Source organism: Thermobia domestica, chromosome 1 (genome assembly GCF_964235325.1).
Source record: "Thermobia domestica chromosome 1, izTheDome1.hap1.1, whole genome shotgun sequence".
Taxonomy (NCBI): Eukaryota; Metazoa; Arthropoda; class Insecta; order Zygentoma; family Lepismatidae; genus Thermobia; species Thermobia domestica.
In genome coordinates, this window is record NC_137454.1 from 243444073 (window position 1) to 243470019 (window position 25947).

General features: G+C 37.1%; 1 protein-coding gene across 6 annotated transcripts in view; it reads left to right on the forward strand.

The window, feature by feature from the left end:
* Window positions 1–25947, forward strand: part of LOC145694865 (uncharacterized) — a 294105-nt gene that overhangs the window by 161031 nt on the left and 107127 nt on the right. For all 6 annotated transcript variants that reach the window (XR_014133059.1, XM_081771607.1, XM_081771586.1 and 3 more), the window contains one exon: window positions 1768–1899. Coding sequence is in view for 5 of the 6 variants with exons in the window: in XM_081771607.1 (XP_081627733.1) it covers window positions 1768–1899 (132 nt within the window). In the remaining variant the exon portion in view is untranslated. The remainder of the gene's footprint in view (window positions 1–1767; window positions 1900–25947) is intronic.

The window sequence follows — 25947 nt, forward strand, 5'->3', positions numbered from 1 at the left end:
AATGATGAAATCATTCTTACGATATTACTCGTTATTTGTTTGGGCAAAAAAAATGTGCGTGAAAGAAAAACCGTGATGTACCTCCCCAATAAGAGTTCGCAGTCAGTTTCGGCGGCATTTTACCAGACTAAGCAACACTCGGTAGCTATAAACTAATTCACCACACTGACAAGGATGCTGATTTGATGGGTCTGGCGTAACTATGCAGTGACAGAAGCATTCCCAAATCGGTTGAATACAAAGTGATCAACCTTCTGTATCCATCAACATTAACTTTTGAAGTATGTTAATGTTTCTAAAACATTTTATATACTGCAGGAATAGTGTTCCTCCTTAATCACAAGTAATTTAGATGTGTATTATTTGGCCGTGGTAAATCGCTTAATATTGTTCGAGCTATTTGGTCTAGGAATTAATTCGTGCGGTTGGTACGCACACATTGAAGCTGTAGTATAAACACAAAATACATAAATACCTTAAGAAAAATATTGTCCATCGCTAGCCACCACTTTCGCCCATCTGTCAGGCAATGTACGGATTCCGTGGCGAAAGAAGTCCTCATCCTTGGAAGCGATCCAGTCAGAGACCCATGTTTCGATATCTTCTGAAGAAGTAAACCGCTGTCCAATCAAATCGTTGTTCATGCAATCGAACAAGTAGTAGTCCGAAGGAGCAACGTCTGGTGAATACGGCGGGTGGGGTAAAACTTCCCATCCGACATTTTCTAAATAGGTTTTGACCGGTTTTGTGACATGTGGGCGAGCGTTATCATGTTGAACAATTAAGTTTATCATGCCTGTTCTCCCATTCTGGTCGTGTTCTGGCCAGAGCTTGCTTCAAACGCATTAATTGTCGTCGATAACGTTCTCCATTCATAGTTTCACCCGGTTGCAGCAGCTCATAGTACACCACACCTTTCATATCCCACCATATGCACAGCATAACCTTTGCACAGTGAATATCTCGTATGGACCTGGTTCACCTGGTTTCACCCAGGCCTTTTTTCGTTTAGGGTTCTCGTAATGGATCCACTTCTCATCACCCGTAATAATTCGATGCAGAAACCCCTTTCTGCTCTGTCGTTGAAGCAGCAATTCGCAAATGGTTTTTCGTCTTTCAATTCATGTGGAACCCAATGTGACATCTTTTGAATCATTCCCATGGCTTTCAAGCGTTTGGAGACTGTTGTTTGATCAACGCCTAATGCTGTTGCAAGTTGTTCCTGCGTTTGACACGAATCCTGCTCGAGCAATGCTGTCAATTCTTCGTCTTGAATTTTTTTTGGCTATCCAGCTCGCTCTTGGTCTGCCAAGCCGAAATCACCACTTCTAAACCGTGCAAACCACTTCTGACACGTTCGCTCAGCTAGAGCATGGTCACCATACACTTCCACCAAAATACGATGACTTTCAGTCGCACTTTTCTGCATGTTAAAGTAATGCAGCAGGACACCCCGCAAAAACACTTTATCAGGCACAAATTGCGCCATGTTCACTTAACTACAAACTGGTGTTGTTGACGCTTTAATCCACTGCCCTATACTACGAACGATACGCGATGACAGGGGTTTGCAACACATGTGTGGATACACGGAACTGTGGGACGCTCCGTTCGTTGCGCCATCTCTTGTCCACCCGCACGAATTAATTCCTAGACCAAATACTAAGTTTTTTTTTTTTCTATCGGCTTTGTTTTATTCGATATTGCAATCGAAAATGTTTACACCAATTTCAGCAAATAACATAGTATGTCAATTGATTATTTCAGGCTTGAGTGTGTGTCGTTGGGAGAAGCTTCTCCTTTACGGAAAGTTCCTGAATTAGATGACTGTCTTTCATCTGCATCCGATGATCTGCTTAGAGAGTGGTCAACGCTACTTGATATGCATACCAAAGATGGGTAAGTAACCAATTTCATATTATTGCTCAATTGGAAAGAAACTTTTTTTTTCTCCCTTTAGAAATAAATTTATAGAACATTAATGCATGTTTGCAAATGTTATTAGTAGATAGCACCTTTTCATACTTCATACGTATATTCCTCTTGATCCTACTGTTCCAAATACAGTAGTCTCGATAATTCGAGTTGGATGGGGCCGAGGCTACCTCGAATCATTGAAAACTTGGATTATACAGAGAGAAAAAACAAAACTTCATGGTTTTAGTTTCTGCTTGTACAATATAGCCTAAATAAAGTATAGTAAATTTATTTTTAAACCGTATTGTAATTTGTAGATAACAGTGTTATATATATATATATATATATATATATGAAACTGTGCACTAGTTCTTCAGATGGAAAGGGGGTTTCATTTAGCTCATATTCTGCAGCAATCTTTCTCATGATTTTGCGTCTGCCCATTCTTCGGATGATCTTTAATCTCTCTATATAAAATCGAATGTCAGTTTGTGTGTTACCTCATCAGGCAGTAGAGATGCAAGGGCTCAGAAAAAAACGGCTTTTTTGGGGAAAAAAACTCGGTTTTTCTGCTTCGCTTTTTTGCTTGGGAAATTTTGGGCTTTTTTCAAAATTTTGCTTTAAATTGATAAAGCAGACTTTGTTTTGCTTCTCTACAGCACAAAAACTCATTTAATTAGTGGTTGATGTAGGTAATAATATAAAACCTAAAATAAAGCATGAATTTCGAAAAGATTTTTTTTAATTCTTAACATATTTACATTATGAATTCCTAAGGATTAACCAATAGATGTAATAACTTTTTAACTTCTTATACACAAAAGTAAGTACTTTTATTTTAAAAAATGACACACAAATAACTAGCAAAATTGTATGTAGTACAAATGATGCACAAATAACTAGCAAAATTGTATGTAGTATTTTTACTTCAAAATATCACACACCCCTCTTTTTGAAACAAAATAAAACATGAGAGAAATACATTTATATGATAATCTTAAAGGCTGCATATATAGAGCTTGGTTTCGGATGGTTCTGCACATTCTTGAAAATTTTAAGTTTTAACTTCCACATACATTGTATGAAATGTACGTGAACAAATTTTTCATTCATTGATCACGTACGTAATAATCTGTTATGACCTATTAGGTGCTTCGGATCTGCAAAATCGGTAAAATTCCGAATTCTATAATGCACTGACTGTTCCTTAAGCTTGTTTAGAATTGGGCAAGTACCGAATTTTCTGTTCATGGATCATATGTGTAATAGACCGTTCATCTGATCGTGTGGTTTCCTAGGCTTATAACCACCATTACGGTTTACCCAGTCCTGAAGGTTTCTGAATTTTTAACGACAAAAATTCAACTTTTTTGTTTAAAAAAAAAAAAAAACTATGGAATACATTTAAGAAGAGTGGAAAGAATCAATCAATCACTGTTTCAATTCACAAGAAAGGCGACGCAGATGAAATTATTGGAGATTATCAGTGTGGATTTAGGGAAATCGATCAACTATCGACCTGATATTTACTATTCGATAAATACTCGAAAAGAAATGGGAGTATATTACTCAGTACATCAGCTGTTTATTGATTTTAAAAAGGTTTCCGACTCGAATAGGAGGGAAGTATTGTACAATTCTTACAGAATTCGGAATACCGAAAAAGCGAGTTAGATTAATTAAAATGTATTTAAATGAATCCCAGAGTAAAGTCCGAGTAGAAAAACCAAATTGCTAAATACTGCCGGAAGATTATTGCTGAATACAAACAAAACGAAATATTAGTTATGTCTATACTCATAAACTTCAAGCTCCTCCCAAATAAAAGTTAGGAAATCTTAGAAAAACCAAACATTAAGCAAAGAAACACCTCCCAAAATACTTTTCTGAATCCGCTACTGATTATTTCTATAAAACTGTATTCAAGGCTGTATCCGGAAGATTATTGCTAAATCATTGCACAGCTACAGTATAACAAGAATGTGGAAGTACGCTCTGACAGATATACTGACAAACGTACGCTCTGACAGATATATTGAAAAACAAAAGTTTAACTTATGTGCTAGAAGCTAGAGTAGGTCTACTAATCTCTAGGAAATGAAACACGGATGACTAAAAAGAAATGATGTAGAAAAGAAAAAAAATGTCGATAACTCAGAAGTTAAAATAAAGTTATACATCCTCTACAATTGCCCTCAAATACTACGTACTATATGTTTACTTTAATTCACAAAACATATGCTCCATCCATCATGATGGTGAATTCCAGAGCGAAATATGGTATTTAGGTCATGAAATCTTATTTAACTTTAGAGTATACTATAAGAAAGCTACTCAAATAGAAAAATCATGAAAATGAAAAAAGCCAAGATTTCCAAAATTCTCGTTTTTTCCCAAAAAAGGCCGGCTTTTTATGTGCAAAAAACCATCCATTCAAAAAAGCCGGCTTGTTTGCATCTCTATCAGGCAGTAACTGCTGAACCAACGAAAATAATACTTGCAATGATCTTCAACCTTCGCCCTCCTAAGGATCTTGTGATATTCACAATTTTCGGTGTTGAGGATGAGTGGGAAATGGTGACATGTAAAAATAGTCGATAACGACCGATATTAGTGTCCAATCCATGGCTTTTGGGGTTGCAGAGATAGACATTCCAGATGCCGCTTAACTGCAAGTTCAGCCATCATCGGCATTGGGGGTGAAGGATAGGGGTGGGAAAGAAGTAACATCAGGAATTTTTATTATTATCCTTCAATTGAAATGTGTGTTCTTAGTGGGTGGGATTCAGATACTTTCCATAAATACTATTCTCCCCGTGCGAAGGAGCATTTCAGCTAGTTTGTATAAGAACAAACTTTTGTTTTAATATTTATTCATTTATTTAGCAGTCATTCTTTCAGTGAACTCTAGTACCAAAATGTACTGTAATATCAAATGGAAATCGGACAGATATCTTACAGTCAGAACCCAATTAATGGTCAGGAAGAATGAAGTGTGTTCAAATTATTGTCAACTATTTCGTAGTTACATGGTTAGCATACACGCCATCAGCGCGGGAGACCTGGTGGGAGCTCATGTGGTTCGGATTCTACGTTGAGGTATATATCCATCCTGTATATCTTCGGAGCTCAAAAAAGAATGTTAAACTCCAAATCAACCATCCAAATTGTTGTATTTTGTACACAATTGTAACTGTTGTTGGAACTCAACTGAATCATTCTTAAGGAACGACCTGTTAGAACATACAACCATGTAACTGAAATCAAAGACACACCAGGAACGGATTTCCGTTTATTACTAGCCAGGTCTTCTGTGGGTGGATCGGATTACACGGAGCATCGAATTAACGAGACAGTTAATAGTACTAATAATATTAGTAGTACTAATAATAATAACAATACGTGGGTATTAATTGCTTGCGCTGCGAACCCAAACTTCATTCTTTATAGATAAAACGAAAGAAAATTCTTAAGAACGAAATGTTATGGAAGTTGTCAAAAAAACATGCACAGCATGCAAGTTGCAGCTTTATATATTTGAAACTTCATGCTCAAATATGTAAAAATATATATAATAAAATAAAAAAAAAAATAAAATAAAAATAAACTAAAGTAGTTGATCACAGTTTATTCCACAGAAATTTTCTTATTTGTAAAGGTATTCAGATTGCAGCGCCATAGATATGTAACCAAATTAAGCATGTATTATATTAGAGAGGTGGCCATCGTTATACATGTAGTTTTACATATATAGTTTCAGTGAAGATTACATGAAATAGGCTTGCAGTTTCTTGTACTATGTAAGGTGATGACAAGGAAAAAACGAGCGATTAAAAATAGAGTATAAAGGAAAAGAAGAAAACATTAGGAAAGGTGTAACTGAGGTTAGGAAATACAAATTAAAACAATAATAAATTTAAATTAAATGAAATAAAATTAGAAAAGTAATAATAGAGCAAGCGAGGACCGGATCACTGTTAGTAGGGTAATTATAACATAGAGACATGGTGATGGGTGATTTAATCGAAATTTCCAATTAACAGACGGAATGATTTTTTAATTTTCAAATTTTGTTTTTATTGTGTATTTATTAAGAAAAAACATTTAATGGATATACACATTAAATGTTTACATTAAATATAATGTACAAATTAAAAAAAAAAAAAATTAAGCTATTATTCAACACAAGCATGTAGACAAATTTAACAATGCAAGACAATTTAACAATATATGTGTAGAAACATAGACTATGAGAACAGTAATATTGGAAATTGACAACACCTACGGAACAATTGTTGCGATATATGAAAAAGTAAGCAAATGAACATAATTACAAGAAAAATATATAGGTTAATTTAAAATGATTAACAATTGTCGAGAAACTTTAAAACAGCAGCACTTTCAGACTTTCGCCGAGATAATTACAGAAAAAAGATCTCATCCAGTTCCTTACCAGATGGTAGCGTTCCCAAAACTGATGCAACGTTCCCTCTTTGTACTGCCATACTGATGCGTTGCAGTAGAAAATAGGTTGCTCTAGCGTCTCCTGACGATAAATAAATGCGGTGTTCGACTTCTTTTATAAAGTTAAGAGCTTCGGGACCCCAGGAACCACCTGATTCGATAGCTATAGTGACAAAATGATATTTGTCAAGTAAATTGCTGTACTTTTTGCGCTTTTCTGTTTCACGGTGAGCAGCCACGTTGCCAGCTTGTGCTGAAGAAGAATGTAGATTTGATGGGGCGAAGGTATCGGAACAAGTAAAATCCCATAAAAATGTGCTTTTCCATTCTTCCACGGTATTAGGGTCATACCATTTGGCCTCTTACCATCTGCATGACTGCATCCCAACGGTTCACGTATAGAAGGAACGCCTGCTGAAATTTGTTTTTATGTATTTAATTTTAAAATGTTTGGAGATACATAGAAGAGAATCGTTTAGAATGCTAACACAAAAACTTTGGCTGAAAGTTTTTACTAGTATTTACTGATCCTGCAAATAAGAAAATTGAGCGTTGAATGAACACTGGTGATTGCTGATATGTCCCTTTCTGAAATCCCTCTTCATTTATTTGCAGGTTCATATCCTCTCTAATGCTCACTCCATTCGCTTAAAATCTTTTTTTTTTTCTTTCTGAAACTGAACTGATTTTGAACTTAGTGCGCAAAAACCGCATGACTGTTTGATGTTAATACTCTCTTCTCTTTTTCGTATTATTTCTGTCTGTCTGGGCCAGCGAAGAGTAGTCTACGGACCATCTCAAAGCTTCAGTTAATTATGTAAACATTTTTGTGTATGCATCGCTAAAAAAAAATACGTAAGTACTATCATGCATAGATGAACCTAAATCAATTGAATGAAAGAATTGTTTAAATAAACAAATCAATTGTCCGTGAAGTGGAAGCATCGTCGGGTGAGAGTTTCCCTTTGCGGTACTCGCTACTGTACTGCCACAGTTCAATACGAAGTGGACTATATGTCATTATGTAAAATCAAGGTTTTTGAAGAACAGTGAGATTTGGCTAAATGGTTGCCATTTTCAGTGGTCACCTCCACAAGAAGACATCTCTTCTTTTGTAGGTGATGAAACAAGTTCAAGATGTGGTCGGCCAGAAAAAGAGTTTACGTCCCTTTCTGAATGTTACAAACGAAGAAAAGCTCATTTGCTTACCGAAAAGTATTCAAACAGTGAACTACAATACGGTCTAGAATATAATCTGCATGTGTCAGGCAAGAAATCAATTGCAAATACCATTAATAAACTTCTGATTGGAATAGGTGAATCAGTTGATGCTTCTTGGATGCACATTAACACCTGTCATAACTTCGTACTGGCTAGCAATGTCCAATTCACATAAGGCACCAACATGTGTTATACTTTCAATTTACATACTGTATGCATGATTCACGATGATTGATTTCAAGATGGCAGCTTTCATTGTTCTGTCCTCCCCAATTTCTTCTCACCTCTATTACTTCCCTACATTGTTTCTTTGATTCTGTTTTACAGTATTTGACATTTATGCAAATGTTTCCACACTTTGGACCACCTTGTACATATAACTGCACGTATTGCAGCAAGGGCTCATCGAATCACTTTCGCAGTAGTTGCAGTAGATTTAGAAAAAACAATTACATATAGAACGAATAGACAGACGTCCGTCAACTTCCATTATTTGGGAATAAACTATTTTTGTCCGTTTTTCCCAAGTTTCCGACCACTGTGTGGCGCCCTGGATTTTTCAAGCCTGAAAAACAGGAGTATAATCAGTAATTTATTATGTATTACACGTCTTATTATAGTTTAGAAACTTCAACTCTTTTTTTTCAACAACCTCATACGAAATAATGTTCTGAGCATACTGACATACATATGCATACACATCCACGCACCCACCCACCCACATACATACATACGTGTATATATATTCTCGTTAGCTGTGAGTATTGGTTGGTATATGATGGTACACTTGCAAAAGATTGCATCGTGAAAGTATTGTGTTTCGTACGTTTTCCAAGGTCCACAAGAAAAAGAATAATTTTAGTCCTTTAAGTTTCGTTAGTGTAGATTGGTTTCTCTAATATTGCTTCACTTAATAGAATAGAATAATATATAGTACTTGTCGTGTCATGACATCCGACAAAAAACGTTCGTACGCATTCATTAATCAGGAAACATGGTGAATTAATGGTAGAGCGCTCACCTCTGGTGCGAGAGATCAGTAGTTCGTTCCCAGGGTGTCCATATGTTCTCTCGCAGTTCTGCTGTTTCGTTTCATTCCATCAATTCTTTTATTATTATTATTATTATTATTATTATTATTATTATTATTATTATTATTATTATTATTATTATTATTATTATTATTATTATTATTCACTTTCATTAATCTTCCGTCTTTCTCAACTTAAAGAGCATAATTGTGGGACGTAAACTAGAAAGAAATTTAATTTGATTCAGTAGTCACCAATTGCAACTAGTTTTATATCACCACTTTGCTACCGTATTTGTTTCTTTGTTGGTGTTAATATTAACTTATATGTTAAAAAGTTTCGGCCAATCTGCAAATTATCCACATGGGCACTACTTACGTTTCATTAATTTACGTAAACAATTTACGGATATTTTTCTTGGCTAGGGAAGACCTCGATAAGCGCGAAAAATATATGGTAATGTAAAGTAGTTCGATAATCGTACTCGAGAATTTCGAGAAAGCTCATGGGCATGATTATCATATTAATCTACGGTGATCTTGCATATCAGAAATAGCACTCTGCTATCAAACCACCTTGTTTTTATAGCATTATTTTTTTCTTAAGTATAAATAAGACTCGCTTCGGAAAGTCGATTGATGATCCAAACATAAGGATGTTAATTATTTCGTGAACTCAGACTGCAAACAATAGACATTTACGTCAAGTTACTAAATGAAATCTAAATGATCACAACTACTTTCGTGTGCTTATACGTATGGCGTATTGGCGTACATTACAACTTTCAAAAGAACTGCAGAACTTGAATTAATACGTATTCATAGAGACTGACTGCATTGTACTGCTAAGTAATGTAATACTAGTTATATAGGGTGGCCCAAAAGTAGGTATACACCCCGGTATTGATCAAGTATAAAATTCTAATTTATGGGTTTATTTTCTTCGGCTCTTCAGAGCTTTAAATGTAAGTAATAACACATTAAGAACAAATAATAAAGAAACTAAGTTTACCTGATGGATAACAATAAGAAATGATATAAAATGCTGTACAGTACTGTATGCCAGCTTTTGGGCCACCCTGATTTAGTAAATTCAATACATTGACTTCCTTACTGAGTAATACTTCAGCAATATGTCAGGTACTTTGTGTAATCTTATTAGTATACAGTATAACCAAGTCCTTACATACTGGAGTATATTCAAGTATTTGATAATAAATAGGAAAAAAAGTTTACTTTACAAAGAAAGCTTTACTTCTGTAACTATCTTTATTCTTCGTTTTATTAGCAACGTCGTAGACACTTGAAAAAAAATGAATCGTATCTTTCTGTAAGCCCTTTCCTATTGAGCGGCGCCGATGACGTATAAACATGGCGGTCATTGTTTTAAGCACACGAGTAACAGACTCAAATTCAGTTGCAAATTTCGACTATTGAAGTTTTTTCCGTAATCAGAAGTGTATCGGTCAAAATTTATATACAAAAAATATTCAGTGAACCAAAGTTCCTGTGAGGCAAGCAACCCAACGTTTCTGCTGGTGTTCCAGGTTGCATACCGTTTACGACATTGCTCGTCATTGTATATTTCTAGCATTTCTCTCCTTTCAAGGAATTTACATAAGCATTGTTTTTCCCGTGGGAAGAACGGCCATTTGTTCTTTTTAATTACGTGTTTCATCGTTCTTTCATATTTGATCCAGAAAAGATGGTAAAAAGAAATAGAAGCTTGATTACAATTATTAAAATAAAGTCCATAACTCGGAACCTTTTAAGATTAGAGACATAAAATTTGTTCTTTGGAATTGTCATTTTAAATTACAGAGGTTGTTCAGTCTACATTTGGCCAATTTCGACTTACTTAAAAATTTAGAAGAATCCATGGCGCCAGGTCCGTAAGTGCTCGATGTGTTTCCCTTGGTTCCTGACAATAGCCCGACAGCGTAATTTCCAATGTAATAGGATTCCACTGTGGGAGGGGAATCTTCCCCTTTCCCTTTGCACAGCTTACCAAAGTCCTCCCACAGTTGTCACACGCCGTTTTCCCAAAGCCCGCTTCAGCAATCCAAATCCACAATAGTCCATAGGACTTGCATCTGGAGATTTAACAGGTACCTCATTAAAAGGTATCACCTGTATACCACTTGCCTCCTCCATCTCCCTGTAGAATGCGAGGGACGATCGTGAGGTATGTGATGAGGCCTTATCCATGTGAATGCGCACCAGATTGGTGTCATTTCTGTATATTGTTGGAATCTCATGCTCGTAGATGACCGCATGATCTGCTCCTGAAAATACTGCGAATTTATTTTGCACTTCTTCGCCACCCTACGAATCTTCAGTTTACCTCGGTAACAGTAGCCAGTAACTACCATGAATTCTTTTGGGAAGGATTCTTTACAGACACGGACCCACCTTCTGAAGTTCTTGGCGCCTTTCTGTCGGTACATGATGGCTCTCGGTTTGCCGCAGTCGTAAAGGTAAATCCATGCTTCATCGAGCGTTACGACGTACATCCACCTTTGTTTTGCCAGATGCCGTTCGTACAGCACTTTCGTTCCTTTTGGTGGGCATCCATGAGAAGATGGCCGCGAGCTTTCGACTTTTTCCAGTTTGAGTTGATGGTGTAACGTCCGGCTCACAGTCCCCAAAGGCACGTCAAGACGATTAACCATACACCTTTGTGTTGGCGGATTTTCTTGCATTGCCATTTTGCGAAGTTTCCTGTGCATGGTGGAGTTGACCTTGGTGCATTTCCGCTTCCTAGGCAACTTCGTTGGTGATCCAAGTGGTGGAGCTTCGTTGCCCTTGTACTTTTTAATAACTTTTTAAAATTCCACTTAAGCTGATGTTGCAACCATTCTTCTTGTACTGTTTTCTAATGACAGAAACATTAAAGTGGGCGTCATAAAGAGCTGCAACATAGCTTTTCCAAAACCGGCTTAGTTTGGGCGGCATTTTGGTCACAGAGCGGAAACCCACACACTTGGAAACAAATTTAACACAACACTCACAACAATGGTCCTGTTTTGTGCGTTTTTGTCGTCCGTGCGGAAAAACAACTCCGTTCCCAGAAAGACGCTGCACAACACTGCAGGAAGCTACGAGCCAGGTCGGGTGTTTCCATTCTGCCCGGGAGGGGGAAGGAACGAAATCGGCCAAACGTAGGCTGAACAACCTCTGTATAGGACACATGTTTCAGGTTTCTTTTTACATTTGACGTAGAAAGAACAATAATTGAGTGAGCAGAAAAAATGGAGTGGAATTATATAGGTAACCAAGTAAGTTCTGTCGTTTTTTCACCCACCTCCATCGAACATCGATATGTCACTTAAGACGTACCTGGAAGATCAAAAATGGTCTCCATCAGCATCGGCGACCTTCTGCCAACGTTCTGGAAGGTCATGGATTCCATCGCGGTAGTACTTTGTGGGCCGTGAAGCGAAGAAGGTATCAAGAGCATTTTGCACCTCTACTAGGGATTTTAACTGGCATCCTTTAAGGTGATTGTCCAAGGAATGGAAAGGGTGATAATCGGACGGTACAATGTCCAAGGAGTATGGCGGATGCAATAGTGTTTCCCGTTCAAGGCGTAGAATGGTATTCGGGGTCATCCTAGCCACGTAGGGCTTAGCGTTGTTCTGTAAGAGGGAGACCCCTTTGTGATTCAGAAGTGCTGGCTCCAGAGTTTTAAGTTTTCCTTGAATACCGGAACGGGTTAACTGTTGACAGTACACAGTTGCATTGATGCTCTGTCCAGCTGGTAGCAGTTCCCGATGCACGATGCCGCGAGCAGTCCACCAAACACACACAGGAGGACCTTCTCCTGTACTGGTTTCGGCTGTTTTGGAACCGGTTAATGGAATGCTAATAATAATGACGGCGCTGTGGAGCTTCGTACAGAATCAACTTCTCATCACATGTCAACACCCTGTCCAGAAATTGCTCCTTCCTCAGACAAGACAGCAAAGGAACATAGGTGTCTGCTTGCGTTGCCTTCTGGCCCGGAATCAAATCATATGGGATTCATCGACCCAACTTGTAGTGCTTCCCAAGTTGATGGAGGTGCTGCCGAATGGTTTCTCCTCTCACAGTCAATTGTAGTCCCAGTTCCTCACATGCCTGGCCATTGTTCGGCTCAGTTGGTGCCTGAAGATTTTCATTTCGTACACGTGTTGGTCTTTCCGGCACATGGTGCGTCTTCGAGTGTTTCGTCACCGTCCTTAAACTGGTTAAACCACCGCTGCACTTTCCGCGTAATCACGACACCCTCACCAAAGGCCTGGCATATCTACTGCCCCGCTGCAGCGGCGTTTGATCCGAGTTTGAACTCGTACTGCATACACGCCCTTATGACACTCTGTGGGGATGCCTGCTCACTTCTGACCGTACCCAGGTTCACGGTGTAACTGAACTGCAATAGCCAGGTAGTATGTTGGATATACTCACATCAACAACTGACCTCCTTATCTCCATTCGCATTCAACTCAGGGTGTGAGGACCAATGGAACACAGACCTCCAAAAAAAAAAAAAAAAAGCGACAGAACTTTCTTGGTTACTTTTATAGTTAATACGTGACTTCAACTGGGTTTCTCACTTTGATTCAGAAATAAAACAAAGTAAGTGTGTGTGTGTGTGTGTGTGTGTGTGTGTGTATGTGTGCGTGTGTGTGTGTGTGTGTGTGTGCGTGTGTGTGTGTGTGTGTGCGTGCGTGCGTGCGTGCGAAGAACGGGCTTTTCAGCTAGCTTGAGATAGATTTTACAGTACCATTAATGTTTTCATTTTTCTACCCCATTTTGATTTGTTTGAGTTGATTTTGAGTTTAGCGTGATTAGCAGCGAGGCTATATGAGACATGGACCTACAATTTAACGTAGGACCCAAATCGCATGAGCTGCCTCCGGGAATCGAACCTGGATCTCCCGCGCCAAAGCGCATACGCTAACCGCGTAGTTGCGAGGGAGCTCTCTACCCTGTTTTATCTGGAATTGCCATAATTTGCTATTTAAATCTTTCTTGCACGCTTATATTGTAAAAGACAAAAGAAAAATTACAGAACTTATAATACAATATCGCAATATTTATGTGTTGCACTTCAAAAATGCTTCTTGGCTGTGACTATAGTAAAAAGAAAACACTTGCTGCTTGACTGTCACAATAAATCGCATGAAATATTTGGAATTAACTTCAGATTTTGCGGAAAGAGACAATGTGGCAACAGTGGCTGTGGTTTTCAGATTCACGTGCGCTTGGCTTAATGCTTCACTTGCTGAGTCTGACGGTGAAGCAGATAATGATTTCACCTGTTGCTTTGTTTCTGTCGAAAGGTAGAAGGATAGAAGTTATGTATTGTTAAAACGCATCTTACTGTTCCTGATTATATACATATATGATGATGTAAATCACATTTCAACAACTTATTTTAGAGAATTTTAGAAAGACAGAGCCGCTTGATAGTGAAATTATTATGTTTGTTTTATCGCGTTTTTGGTAGTTCTTAATTAAACTCGATGTAGTTTGTTAATCACTGAATGTGAACTACGGACGAGCAGAGTCGGATATTGTCTTTTCGTAAATTGTGCACCATCATAGGGTTATTTCCCGTTCCGATTTTCAGCAAAATGTTCCGTGTCCCGACGTGTCCCTGTCAGAAATTCGATTTTCTCGATTGTCTCTTCGATTTTCATGTTAATTGATGAAGTTGGTGATTATTATTAGAATTTAGTTTCCACATTATTATACAGAGCCTTCAAAATTAGAGGAAGCCTCACAACAGTGGGAGACAGGCAGGTATTTATTTAGGTATAACATATAGGCTTAGACCACATATTATTCAATTTGAGCTTATTTTTCTTATGTAGTATTTAACTCACGTGATTTAAATTGTCTCACTTTCAATGGTATTCAAGCGTATGTCAACCAATGCCTCCCCTGTCGATATTTGCGTGATACGAAATTTCAGTGTTTTGTATCTATTAATTTAAAAGTTACAAGGGCATATCAGAATAAATGGTTCACCTTGTATGCGTTTGTCGTTATTTACGATGTTCGTTTTACACGTATATTTTAGAAGTTGTTTATTGTATCCATAGTATTGATTAGGCTTCTCCCTATAATTTAGCGAAAACTAGCTCTTTGGGGTTCGACAGGAATGGTGCCTGTCACAACAGTTGCCTATTATTTACTGTCTTTCAGAAGATAAAATGTGTGTGTGTTAGTGAAGAGAAATGTGCATATAGAAGACGGTATTTCGATAGAATGTAGAAGGATTAGATGTATACAGGTAAGGTCAGATTATATATAGCGCTTATTCGTGAATTTGAAAACAAAATTAATGTGATGATAGAAAACTTGAATGGAAGCTATGAGAAGTATGGGATGAATGTAAACGTTAGAAAGATAAAAACAATGATGATTGGAACGAATGGTTTGTATAAGGTAGAAATAGTAAATGGAAAAATGGAATAGAAGACTACAGAATATAATGTTCGAGGTTATCTGAGCAATAGACACCGTCGTGTCCTTGGATTTTCTCGTGGTATTACTGTTTCCTGCTACATTCTTATTGCACTGATTCTTCCGTAATCATTCACTTGCCGTGCCTGAAAGAACATAATCGTGAGGCGTTAAACTGAAATATTTCATTTGAACAATGAATCGTATCCTTAACATGAATGCCACCCAAATATCGCACAAGCAATATTGGTTGCATACATAAAAGGGGTAACAATTAGTACTCTGTCAAAACAAAACACTTCATGGAACATAGCGCAGAGAACCTTAATGAATAAGATTGAATAATAATAATAATATCAGCAAAAAGTTCTTTCATAAAATGCACTTTTTTAAGTGAAGTAAAATAAGAAAATGGGATTAAAAGCATTGCGCGCGACATCATATTTACAGCCATGTGAACCAATGAAGTTCAAATAGGCATTCATGTGACCGAGTTCAAACTTGAACTTTCCAACTTTAACGTAGTTCAAGAAATTTTGTTGCATCATTGGGAATCTGAATTCAGTACTATTGTTTGGTACTGTATACTAACCAAAATTAACGAAGTAAACCCCCCAAAATCGGCCTTCTAGGTTAAACCTAATTCATGCACCACTTGATCGAGACTTAACTAGAACGTCGCTCAAAAGTTGAACTTAGTTGCTGCACATAGCCGTGATGTTTCTATCACCGACTATCATAGGTCTCTAATTGCGGACATGTGAAAGCAGATCGCATCGTATGACGTGGGTAATGATATGAGCATGCAGTACAAGTTGCATAATAACTCACGGAACGGAGGAACTAACAAAGTTTACCCGATGTCTCGTGATTGGCCATTGGAAATGTAGTCTACTTCAGTGCATTATCAGTGCTATTACTTATACAGTCAGAAACAATATTAAATATAAGTTGGAGTTATCATTTCTTCTACTCCAACCTACACTTAATATGGTTTCTGACTGTACCTTGGCAACTCTGGTACTGGTAAAAATCACACTGGTAAAAATTAAAGTTTCCCGCTTGTAACTAAGGGAATAAAAGTTATGTAATGTATTAAGTGTTATAGTGTTGTATACAATAACTAGTGCATTAAGAAAGTTTCGATCATTCAGTTTCAAACAAACAAACAAACAAAAAAAAAACCGGTGACTTCCTGACCGGTGCTTGTGATTATAATGCAGTTCAAATGAGATGAAATGACGTGATTAGATACGAGAGTGGTTCGACCGAAACCAACGATACACCTGAAATGTGTGGTCTTTCGGAGTCGAAGGACACAGCCACCCAAATTTCCGATGACATCTGAGAGCTCCCTCGTGGCTATGATTAGCGTATGCATCTTCGGTGCGGGAGACCTACCTTAGATTCTCGACTGGTGCTCATGTGGTTCGGATACCACGTCTCATAGCCTCGCTGCTTAACAGGACACTAAATCCCAAATCAACCAGTTAACCAACCAATGACATCACAGCCAAGGTTGACAGATCAGCACGAACCCTCCAGTGGTATTTTCGTAGTACGGAAATACATCGACGCGTCCGCGAAAAGAAACCCATGCTTACAAAGGTTCAAATGGCACAGACAATAAGAAAACACAGTTGGGTCATCGCCGTGTGCAACAAACCGCCATGCCTTTCGAACCATGTTGCGTTCTCCGATGAAAACTGATTTTGCCAAGCAGTATATCGGAAAGCAGTTGATAGTAAGTGTGAAATTTAACGACATATCATAATTCAACCATAGCCGTTATGAAGTGGGGTGGAATGTGCAAGTGTTCGCGGTGTCATTTTTTTCCCCACGGATACACCAGTGTTGCGAAATACATAAAACTATTAAAAGATAAATTGCTTTCATTCTTTCAAACAGACAAGCTTTCACAGCATGCCATCCAGTTCATGAGTGTTGGGCATCATATGATAGGGCAAAACTAACCAGCTGAGCACTTGCTGGAAAGGGCAGAATTGATGGTGTTAAAATGCCCACTCACTAAAATGTCTAGTTCGTGCCAGAACGCCAAACCACAAACAGCTGATGTTCTCTCATGATCATTACATTCACCTGAAGTGTCAAAACGCCCGTCCTTATCACAGTAGCCTACACACGGTCACACAGAGTATCTACGGATAATTTTAGTTTTTAAAATTTTCTCTTGTTCCATTTCATTAGTGATTTCTCAAAATTATATAAATAATTTTGGGTGGATCATTTGATACGCTTCTGTAAGTTTTAAACTAACAAACAAGAAAGTTCGAAATTTCGTGCCAACCAAATATCGACAGTAAAACATTGTTTGACATACTCCGCAATACCATCATGTTAACAGTGTTGCCAACTCAACATAAAGTAGTATTTTTTCAAATGGCGCTACATCAGATAATTACACATTCCAAATTTACATCTAAGGACGGTTGCAAACTAAGAACAGTATAGGATTTCACCAGCATTTCATAGAGAGTGTAGTTCAAGCTAGAGGAAGTTCTGTGGTTTCGTGTATGTGGAGGGGTCATATCGTGTTTTAGGCCCACTCATACAGGTAAATATGAACAAGCTGTTTATTTAAACATTATCAGTAACCAAGTATTGCAATTTCTGCAACATTTTCTTGAAGAATATGCAATGGCCACTTTCATCTTGCAAGATGAAACTGCAGAATTCACATGACTGAATGCGTTTGCACATAGTTTGAGAAAAATTAAAGCGTCCTGTCACAACGATGTGACCTGCAGATTTTCCAGACTTAAATTTAATTGAAAATCTGTGGAGCTAATTGGAGCAACGGATGAAACGCGGAAATAGGCATCCCTGTCAGGGGCGTCATTTCAAACTTTGCTTGGGGAGGGGGGGGGCAAGAGCACCACCGACAAGGGTTTCACGTTTTGTACTAGTATATTAGTATTACAATCGACTAAAGTATATATATTCCTCAAACTCTTGTGGGGAGGGCAATTGCCCCCTCCTGCCCTCCCTAAATGACGCTCTTGATCCCTGCACTTGCTGGAACTATGGGATCTTATAAACAAGTGGATTCACATCAATGTGGCATTCCTGTAACAACTCGTGAAGTCACTTCAAAATAGAATACAGGCTGTTATCAGGGTCAGAGGAGGTGCTACCTGGTATTAAATTCAATGAGGCTGCCTTTTTTTAAATCGGGTTTGCTTACTTTTGACATCCAACAAACTATAATTGTTTAATCATCCTTACTGTATTAACTAGGGTTGCCATAAGTCCCGTAATATTCGGGATTGTACCGGAATCGACATCTGAGTCCCAGCGTTCCAAAAATAAATTTCGGGACTCATAAATGTCTCGATTTTTGGCGAACAAGAGAAAAATAGCCTTGTATAATTTCTCCAATTCAGGATACGAAAACTGAACATTTTCTACTTATGTTAGAGAAACGAAGTTATTACTGCGTACATTTCAACAAGAAGGTGACATTAGGGAAGTAACATTTTACCAGCAGTGTAAAATGTTTTGACATGTGCATTTTTTTATATTGAAAAGTGGGTCACAGAAACTCCTGTCGAAAGAGTAATAGAATCCAAGAGGCCAATATGGAATTCCAGTTCAAATTATTTGTCTATGGACATTTCATGACGAAGGAATTGGTGTTGGAGTATTTTCGTGTGTGATAGAAATCGGCCTTGCTCTTCCCGGAACCAACATCTCCGTTAAGCTTGTGTTTTGTGTTATCTATTCATAATAGATAGATGAAAGAAAAAACTGGACATCGACAGCATTGAAGTATATGCGACAGTGAAGAACCTTTTTATCAATTTGTTATGTGTTCAGTTTCACCAGAGAATACTTCAGCAACTGCGTGAATCAAGCAAGTACCGTACACGCACATCCAGAGCGATGAAAATTGACCAGAAATATCTTATAACAATGTTTTTATTTCCTTATCTCTCTCTCTCTCTCTTTGTTTTTTTTTTTTTGTTTTGTTTTTGTTGAACACTTCGTTTTAGGCAGGCACGTAGCCAGGATTTCGTAAAGGGGGAGGGGGTCCGTGACATGAAGTAGCCTACTGTAGTCATCACACCAGGGGCTCGATTATTCTAAACTATTTTTACTGGCAACATATATTGGTTCATTTAACCAGGATTTCGTAATGCGACATGACATACTGAAGGCCCAGGAGCTCCATCAATCTAAACTATTTTACTGCAACATATATTGGTTTCTTAGGACAATAAAATAAGGATATGTTAGTAAGTATTTTAATAAGAAACTATGAAGAAATGTCGAGTAAAGGAATAAAAAAAAAAGTATTGAAAAAGATTTTACAATATTTACGTTCCTTCCTCTGTTCATTCAAGTATAACAATTTTCCTTTCATTTTGACTTCAGAGAATTCCGTAACTTTTCTAGAAATTTCAAATTCCCTGACTTTTGCAGGATATCCCGCTCATTCGCCACCATGTATTGCAAGTAATACAAATCTCCTCATAAGAAAGAGTAACCAAATGTTTGCTCTATCTTTTTATTTTTGACGCTGATTCTTCTTTTTCTCGTTTCTTTTTGTTTCATCCTTCCTTATTTTTTCATTTCTCGTCTGGAAGTGGGAGGGGTCCGGACCACCCCCTTGGCTACGTGCCTGGTTTTAGGTATTTATATTTACATACGATGAAGGGTGTACATCATTGCGACTGTACTACAACTATGTAAGTTCGCCACTATACAACTTTGCGTACTTTATTTCGTTCAATTTAAAGATGAAAGCATTGCATACCGGATTTTCACTTTTCAAATACAATTTTATTGTATTGACGTATTAACGCCAATAATTATGTGCATCTTGAACACACTGGCGTAAATCCCGAGGGAATGAGGGAGACAGATGCCCCCAATCTTGGAACTGAGGGGATTGTCCCTCCCAATAATCCGATTTGAAATGTGATTTTCATCTACAGTGGAGATGAGGATCATTGTGGATGTCTAATAGAAACATGCCAATTATAAATATGCATGTATTTAGATTTCAGAATGTGTCCACAGCACTGATTTTTAATACTGATATGTACCACTACTTCATCTACATCAACAGGTTCACCTCAAAAATCAGATTCATCTCCCCCTCCCCCCAGAATAGGCTCAAATCTGAATGTTGAAGACAACTCTGCTCCCCTGATCCTCCACAGCATCGTTTGTCAACTTCATAAATATTTTGAACATCGCTTAAAAAAAATGGGGATGGGATTATTGGAATGGTCTTACCCGTCCTCTTCCCCCCTTCCAATGTTGAAGACAGAACGCACCACTGCTTGAACATATGAATGAAGCATTCAAAAGTACCACTCAATGAAATGTTGTGTGTATCATACAATGGAAAATAGAGTTGTGTTGCAGGTTGAGAAAGTTGTATTCTTGATGGTGACTCTCGAAGGATCTATCTGTCTTGCAGTGGTAGAATTTACTTTCAAGAAAATAATTGGAGTTCTTAATTTCGTAATTAGAACTTGCGTTCAAATCAAATAAAACGGTTAATAACCAAATAAATGATTCATTTTAACCGTTTTGGCGACATTGTTTTATGTTTTGTTTCCGAGCGAGGAAGAGCGGAAGAATATAAACAAAATAATGAATCACGTTGTAATAGGTTTATATCAAAGCATTGAAAAAAATGTCTGTGAACACTGGGTGAAACTTGAAGCACTGGAACGTAAAATGACTGTGTGCTTTGTACTAACAGTACCAAGTACGACGTTGCCTTTACAAAGAAAGAAATACTCGCTTTCTCTTGTGTAATTACTTCATACTATTAATTCAACAAGATGTCGTGGGCTTCCTTTTTTTTTTTTTTCGTTTGAGGTTTTCACCTGAAACATTCTTTAACATCGTTATTAATTGCACATTATGTCGTACTTCTGTTCACATAATTGAAGGTCATGTTACTGTTTACTGCATATTCTGCTATTGTATTGTATGAAAAAGGCAGGAAATATTTAGCAGAGACATTGTGTTCCATTCGTCCCTCGAAATTTTAGGTTTCTTTCTCACACGAGGCCACTCACCTCGAACATGAATAAGTTACTCACAGTCCTGTCCTGCTGCCTGTTGTGTGAAACTTAAAACAGACTAGCAGGCAGGAAAAGAGCGTGAACAATGTGTGTAGTCTTGCGTAGAAGCTTAGGATGCAACGAAAAGGAGAAGGTCATCTCAAGAATGCATCTGTAACTTTAGAGAAATGCTCTGCAATGTGACACGGAAATCTTGTGTCGTCGATCTCGAGAGATTATGGTGTGAAATATAACTGTATAAATCCTCGACTTCGGAGAAGAGGATGATGATGATGAAAACCGTATTACTTTTAACTCCCAGAATTCATTATTAACAAACAATAGTTAGTTCGAATAAGTGATTAACTCTTAAGACACACAATATATGTCATTTCTTATATAACAGAGAGAAGTAAGCGCTAAAGTTGTAATAGTATACTCAGAGTGTTCAGATATGGCAGCAAAAGCTTCAAGCCACTCTCGTTTGTGTAAAAATGAGAAAATTGGTTTCAGTAATTTTAATTTATGTTTACCATTTTTCTTCTTTCTGTTATCTGTTCTACGAAACAAAAAATATCTGTAGACGGTGCTAAAACGGAAACTTTTGAATAAGTACTTCAGAAGATTTTTTGTTTTACTTTTTTTTAATAATTTTAAAAAGTTTAAATCTTGTGTAATAGCGTCTCTTAAGTTTGATCTACGAAGAGTGTTGGATCATAAGTTAAAATATATTTCATTAATTTGCTCACCTATAGGTACGTAATTGTCACGTACAGCTCTTTCGCAAATAAGCAGAGAGTTATGAAACAAATTATGAATGTTTTTCACTGTGGTGTAAGTAATAATTTGTCCTTTCGGTCGTTGTAATATCATAAGAGGGCTTTAAGAACTTCATTTACAGTAGCCAGTGCATTCAATTTTCAGTTTATTTTATGCACTTGGTAAGAACATAACGACCAATGCATAATCAAAAGAAAGTTATTGTTAGATCGATCTTTATATCGTACAAAGTATTTGTGTATAGTTCTTATTATAACATTAACTATAATTTATGAAAAGGGGCACTCATGCGTAAATAAGAATCACGACAGTTTTACAAGGTATATTTTATAGCACGTCAGGTTTCATAAAGATATGTTCAATCATTTTCAGATGAAATTTACGTACAGTCATAACCTACACTTTCTTTAGAAACATCTTACAAACAACCCAACCATACAAGTTATTTTGGCAGACTTATAACAAAGATTTGAAAGAGTCAAATAAAATTTACCTTACAGTTTAATATTTTAATACAATAGTCTCTGTGATTAGAATTGCGTGTTTGGAAAGTAAAGTGGGAGACTCAACAAAACTAAACATTTTTTAAGAGGACATAAGTGAGACGTAGACTTATTTGAACTAATGTGATTGACCAATTTAACTTGATTCATACACAATATTCGTAATATGAAAATTGCAGGACAGTATTTTTTTTTTTAATAAGAGAGAGTTTTATTTTAAAAAATAACCGCTGCGAAATTTAATTCAAATATGTTAATCCGTACATCTGAATTAAAATAAAAATAATTGTTGCTATTAATTATTAAGAGTGTAAATTTAACCGTTATTTCATTAACATTATAAACGACCCAAATTACAAGTTGAGAAGTTAGGAGTATCTGGGCCAAGCTTTAGTTAGTATAATATTGAAACATGCAGTCATCAGAGTAAAAGAACATTGATTTATAATCGTTTGTATGCTTTTTGATTTCCGTAAAGAATGTTGACAGGAACGTAGCTGTTCATGTAAGTGCTCGAAATCGGAACTGCTTATCACTTAAAAAAAAAAAAATGCTGTTAACAAGTTCCATAAATTAATCCTTTTACTTAGCATTCGTGAACAATAAAGGAAGATAATGATAAATATCATATACAAGAAGTAGAGCATAACTTCCAACATTTTCATAGGACGTATATGCATTGAGATGTATTCATATAACTGGTTATTTATAAAACATTTTAAGTGCTAGATCTTGTTTTTAAATATAATTCCCGAGGTTATTGTTTCTGCAGTATTCTTACTATAGTATAAACGGTATTTCAAAACAAATTTTATAAGATTCAAAGCACCAGAGAGACTTTGAGAAATTGTCTTCAGATGTGGTAGGCACAGTTAAGGGCTAATTGCACCATATATACGAGGGTAAGTCAATATGTGAGTCCCAAAATAGTATAGAAAGAAAAATCTAAACAGTTATCGGATAAAATCAGGTTTATTTCTTCACGTAAACCCACATGTATATTTAATCACTTGTCCCAGTGTTTCATGATCCCTCGAAGCCCGCAGCGAAGAATTTTGTGATTGGGTAGTAGCCAGCTGGTAACCCTGCCACATCTTGGAACTAGCAACCACCCAGGGAATTCTTCGATGGTCCAAACAGCGGCAAATCCGGGCTGTATGGCGGATATTGCAGTCGTTCCCAACCTAAGTACTATATATGAACCACTGTGATATTTCATTGTGGGTGAACGGTCATCCAACAGAAGAACTCCCTCGCGCAAAGCACTTGGAGGTTTCCTGCTAATGAGTGACCGTAATTTCGCCAGTATTTAGTAAATACGTGGCTGCACTGACAGTGTTAGGGCCTGAAATTCCATAAGATACCTTGACTGTCCCCAAAGGTAGTAACCATCACATTCCGTGCCAACTAGGCGACCTTAACTTCTTTGTTTTGGGTGGTAGTTGTAAATATGTTCCATCCTGGCGCTTTTTTCGAGTTCAAACCGGTAAAGGGGGATTTCGTCACTGGTGACGATGTTGTTTACTATCCTCTTATGCCTATCTCATGAAATGCTGTAATGACAAGACCATTCTGGTTTCTTTGTGTTGATCAATGAGCTTACGGAAACTTCCATCTTACATACACTTCAGAGCCATTCTGTGTCAAACCAACACAATTTTCAAAAAAGTCCTACCGTACCTAGCCAGATTTTGATGAAATTTGGTTTGGAAAATGCCAAACCCTGATATTTCAAGTTAATGTGTAAATGATTTCGAAGTTACAAAGCTCCCAGGTTCACAAAATGTACAAAAAAAAAAAAAAAAAACATATTTACGGCTGACTTACAGGACCTGGGATAAGGTGTCATTGTAAAACTTACGAAAAGATCTATAAGATGATATATAACACTATAGATTTGTTTAAAATAATTATTTAAAAATATATTCGAGTTTTTATACTCGAAGTTTTATTTTGAGATCAGCATGGAATCATGTATTACAAGAGTTACCACTTTCAAACGGGGAATTGGAAAATTGCTTTAATTTAAGTTCTTGTAAAATAGATGAAAATAATCATTTTGTGGCACAGGATGAGGCGCAAAGCTTCCACTGGACTAGTGAGCAAGCCACTGCTTATCCATTTATAGTTAGTAACGATGACGGAAAGGGGTAAGAAGGGTGCTGCATATCCTTGTGACAGTCTGGCCTCCATACTGTAGGTCAAATAATATAAAACTAGGTTATTGTTATTGGTTATTGTAATGTAGGTCAAACAATATAAAACTACCGTTTTCGGTATACAAAAGAAGCTGCCCCCAAATATTTTCTTTAGTCATCCCCCAGGAAAATAAAGCTGGCGCCATAACTGCTTATAAAGGGGAAACCAAAACAGTCGTGTCAGTAATTTTGCGATACCTCAATTACAACACTACGCCTATTATTGCTTCCAGCAGAAACATATTGTGTTCTTGAGAAACCAGTTTAGACTGAAAATGATATATACCCTATACTTAATGGATCTAGTGCTCAGTGCGAGAACAAAAAGAATTTTTTAAACTTATGATTACATAAAGCTGATTTTGGCATAGAGGCTGAATTGCATTTTGCTGCAACAGTCTTGTAATAGGTTTGGTTTGTGCAGTCAAGAGGTTGGCAGCTCGAGCAAGTCCACAGCATCTATATGATGATGCGATTTTTCATCTCAGCTTTTTCGATTGGACAGCGGCAAACTTTATTGAGTGCATTTTACATTTGTTAGTTAGTACAAACAGTTCCAGGAACACCAATTTCACGCATTCACTCCTAGAGTTCCAGATGTTACTTAAGTATTTTGTCAAGGTATTTTCGTATTGCCAGTTTCTTGGAACAGACACTTACCAAATTCGACTACAAGTTAGCATTGGTAGACATAAGTGGATACATAACTGCAATCTATAACAACAGATATTTTGGGGAAAGATGAAATTAAACTGACGTTTCTTCATTCAGCTAGCCCACCTCCACCTTTTGGTTATCTGGAAGGCTAGACGTTCTCTGAATTCATGCAGTAGATATACTGTGTAAGATGAACCTTGTGATCCTAAAGGCCGACTGTACACCATGCCTGACGAAGATGATGTGACTTTCCCCGTAAGCGGGAAGAGGGATTAAAACTTATGTCCGAAATTGTTGAGAATTAAAATGTCGAATTTTTATACAGATGTTATCTCTTGATCTTAAGTTTGAAATAAGGAGTTTGACGAATTATGATCCCTAAAGGGGCGAAGGATGGAAGTTTGGAAATACGTATTTTTCGCCATTTACGGAATCTTCGAAACAGACGAGTGAAATTTGCATGTAATGATGATATTGAATACTAGGCGAAGGAGAGGACGTGGTTTTATAAAATGCGAACTTGAGTGAGGTCTGGAAATTTATTTCATTACACCGCTCATTAGATCTCCGAAAGTGTTGGGCATAGAAGTTTGAAATCTTGTTCAAATGCTTTGATTGATTCCTAGCGCGGAGGATAAGAGAGGGTTTACGAAATGCAGCCAATAAGCTAAAAAAGGGGA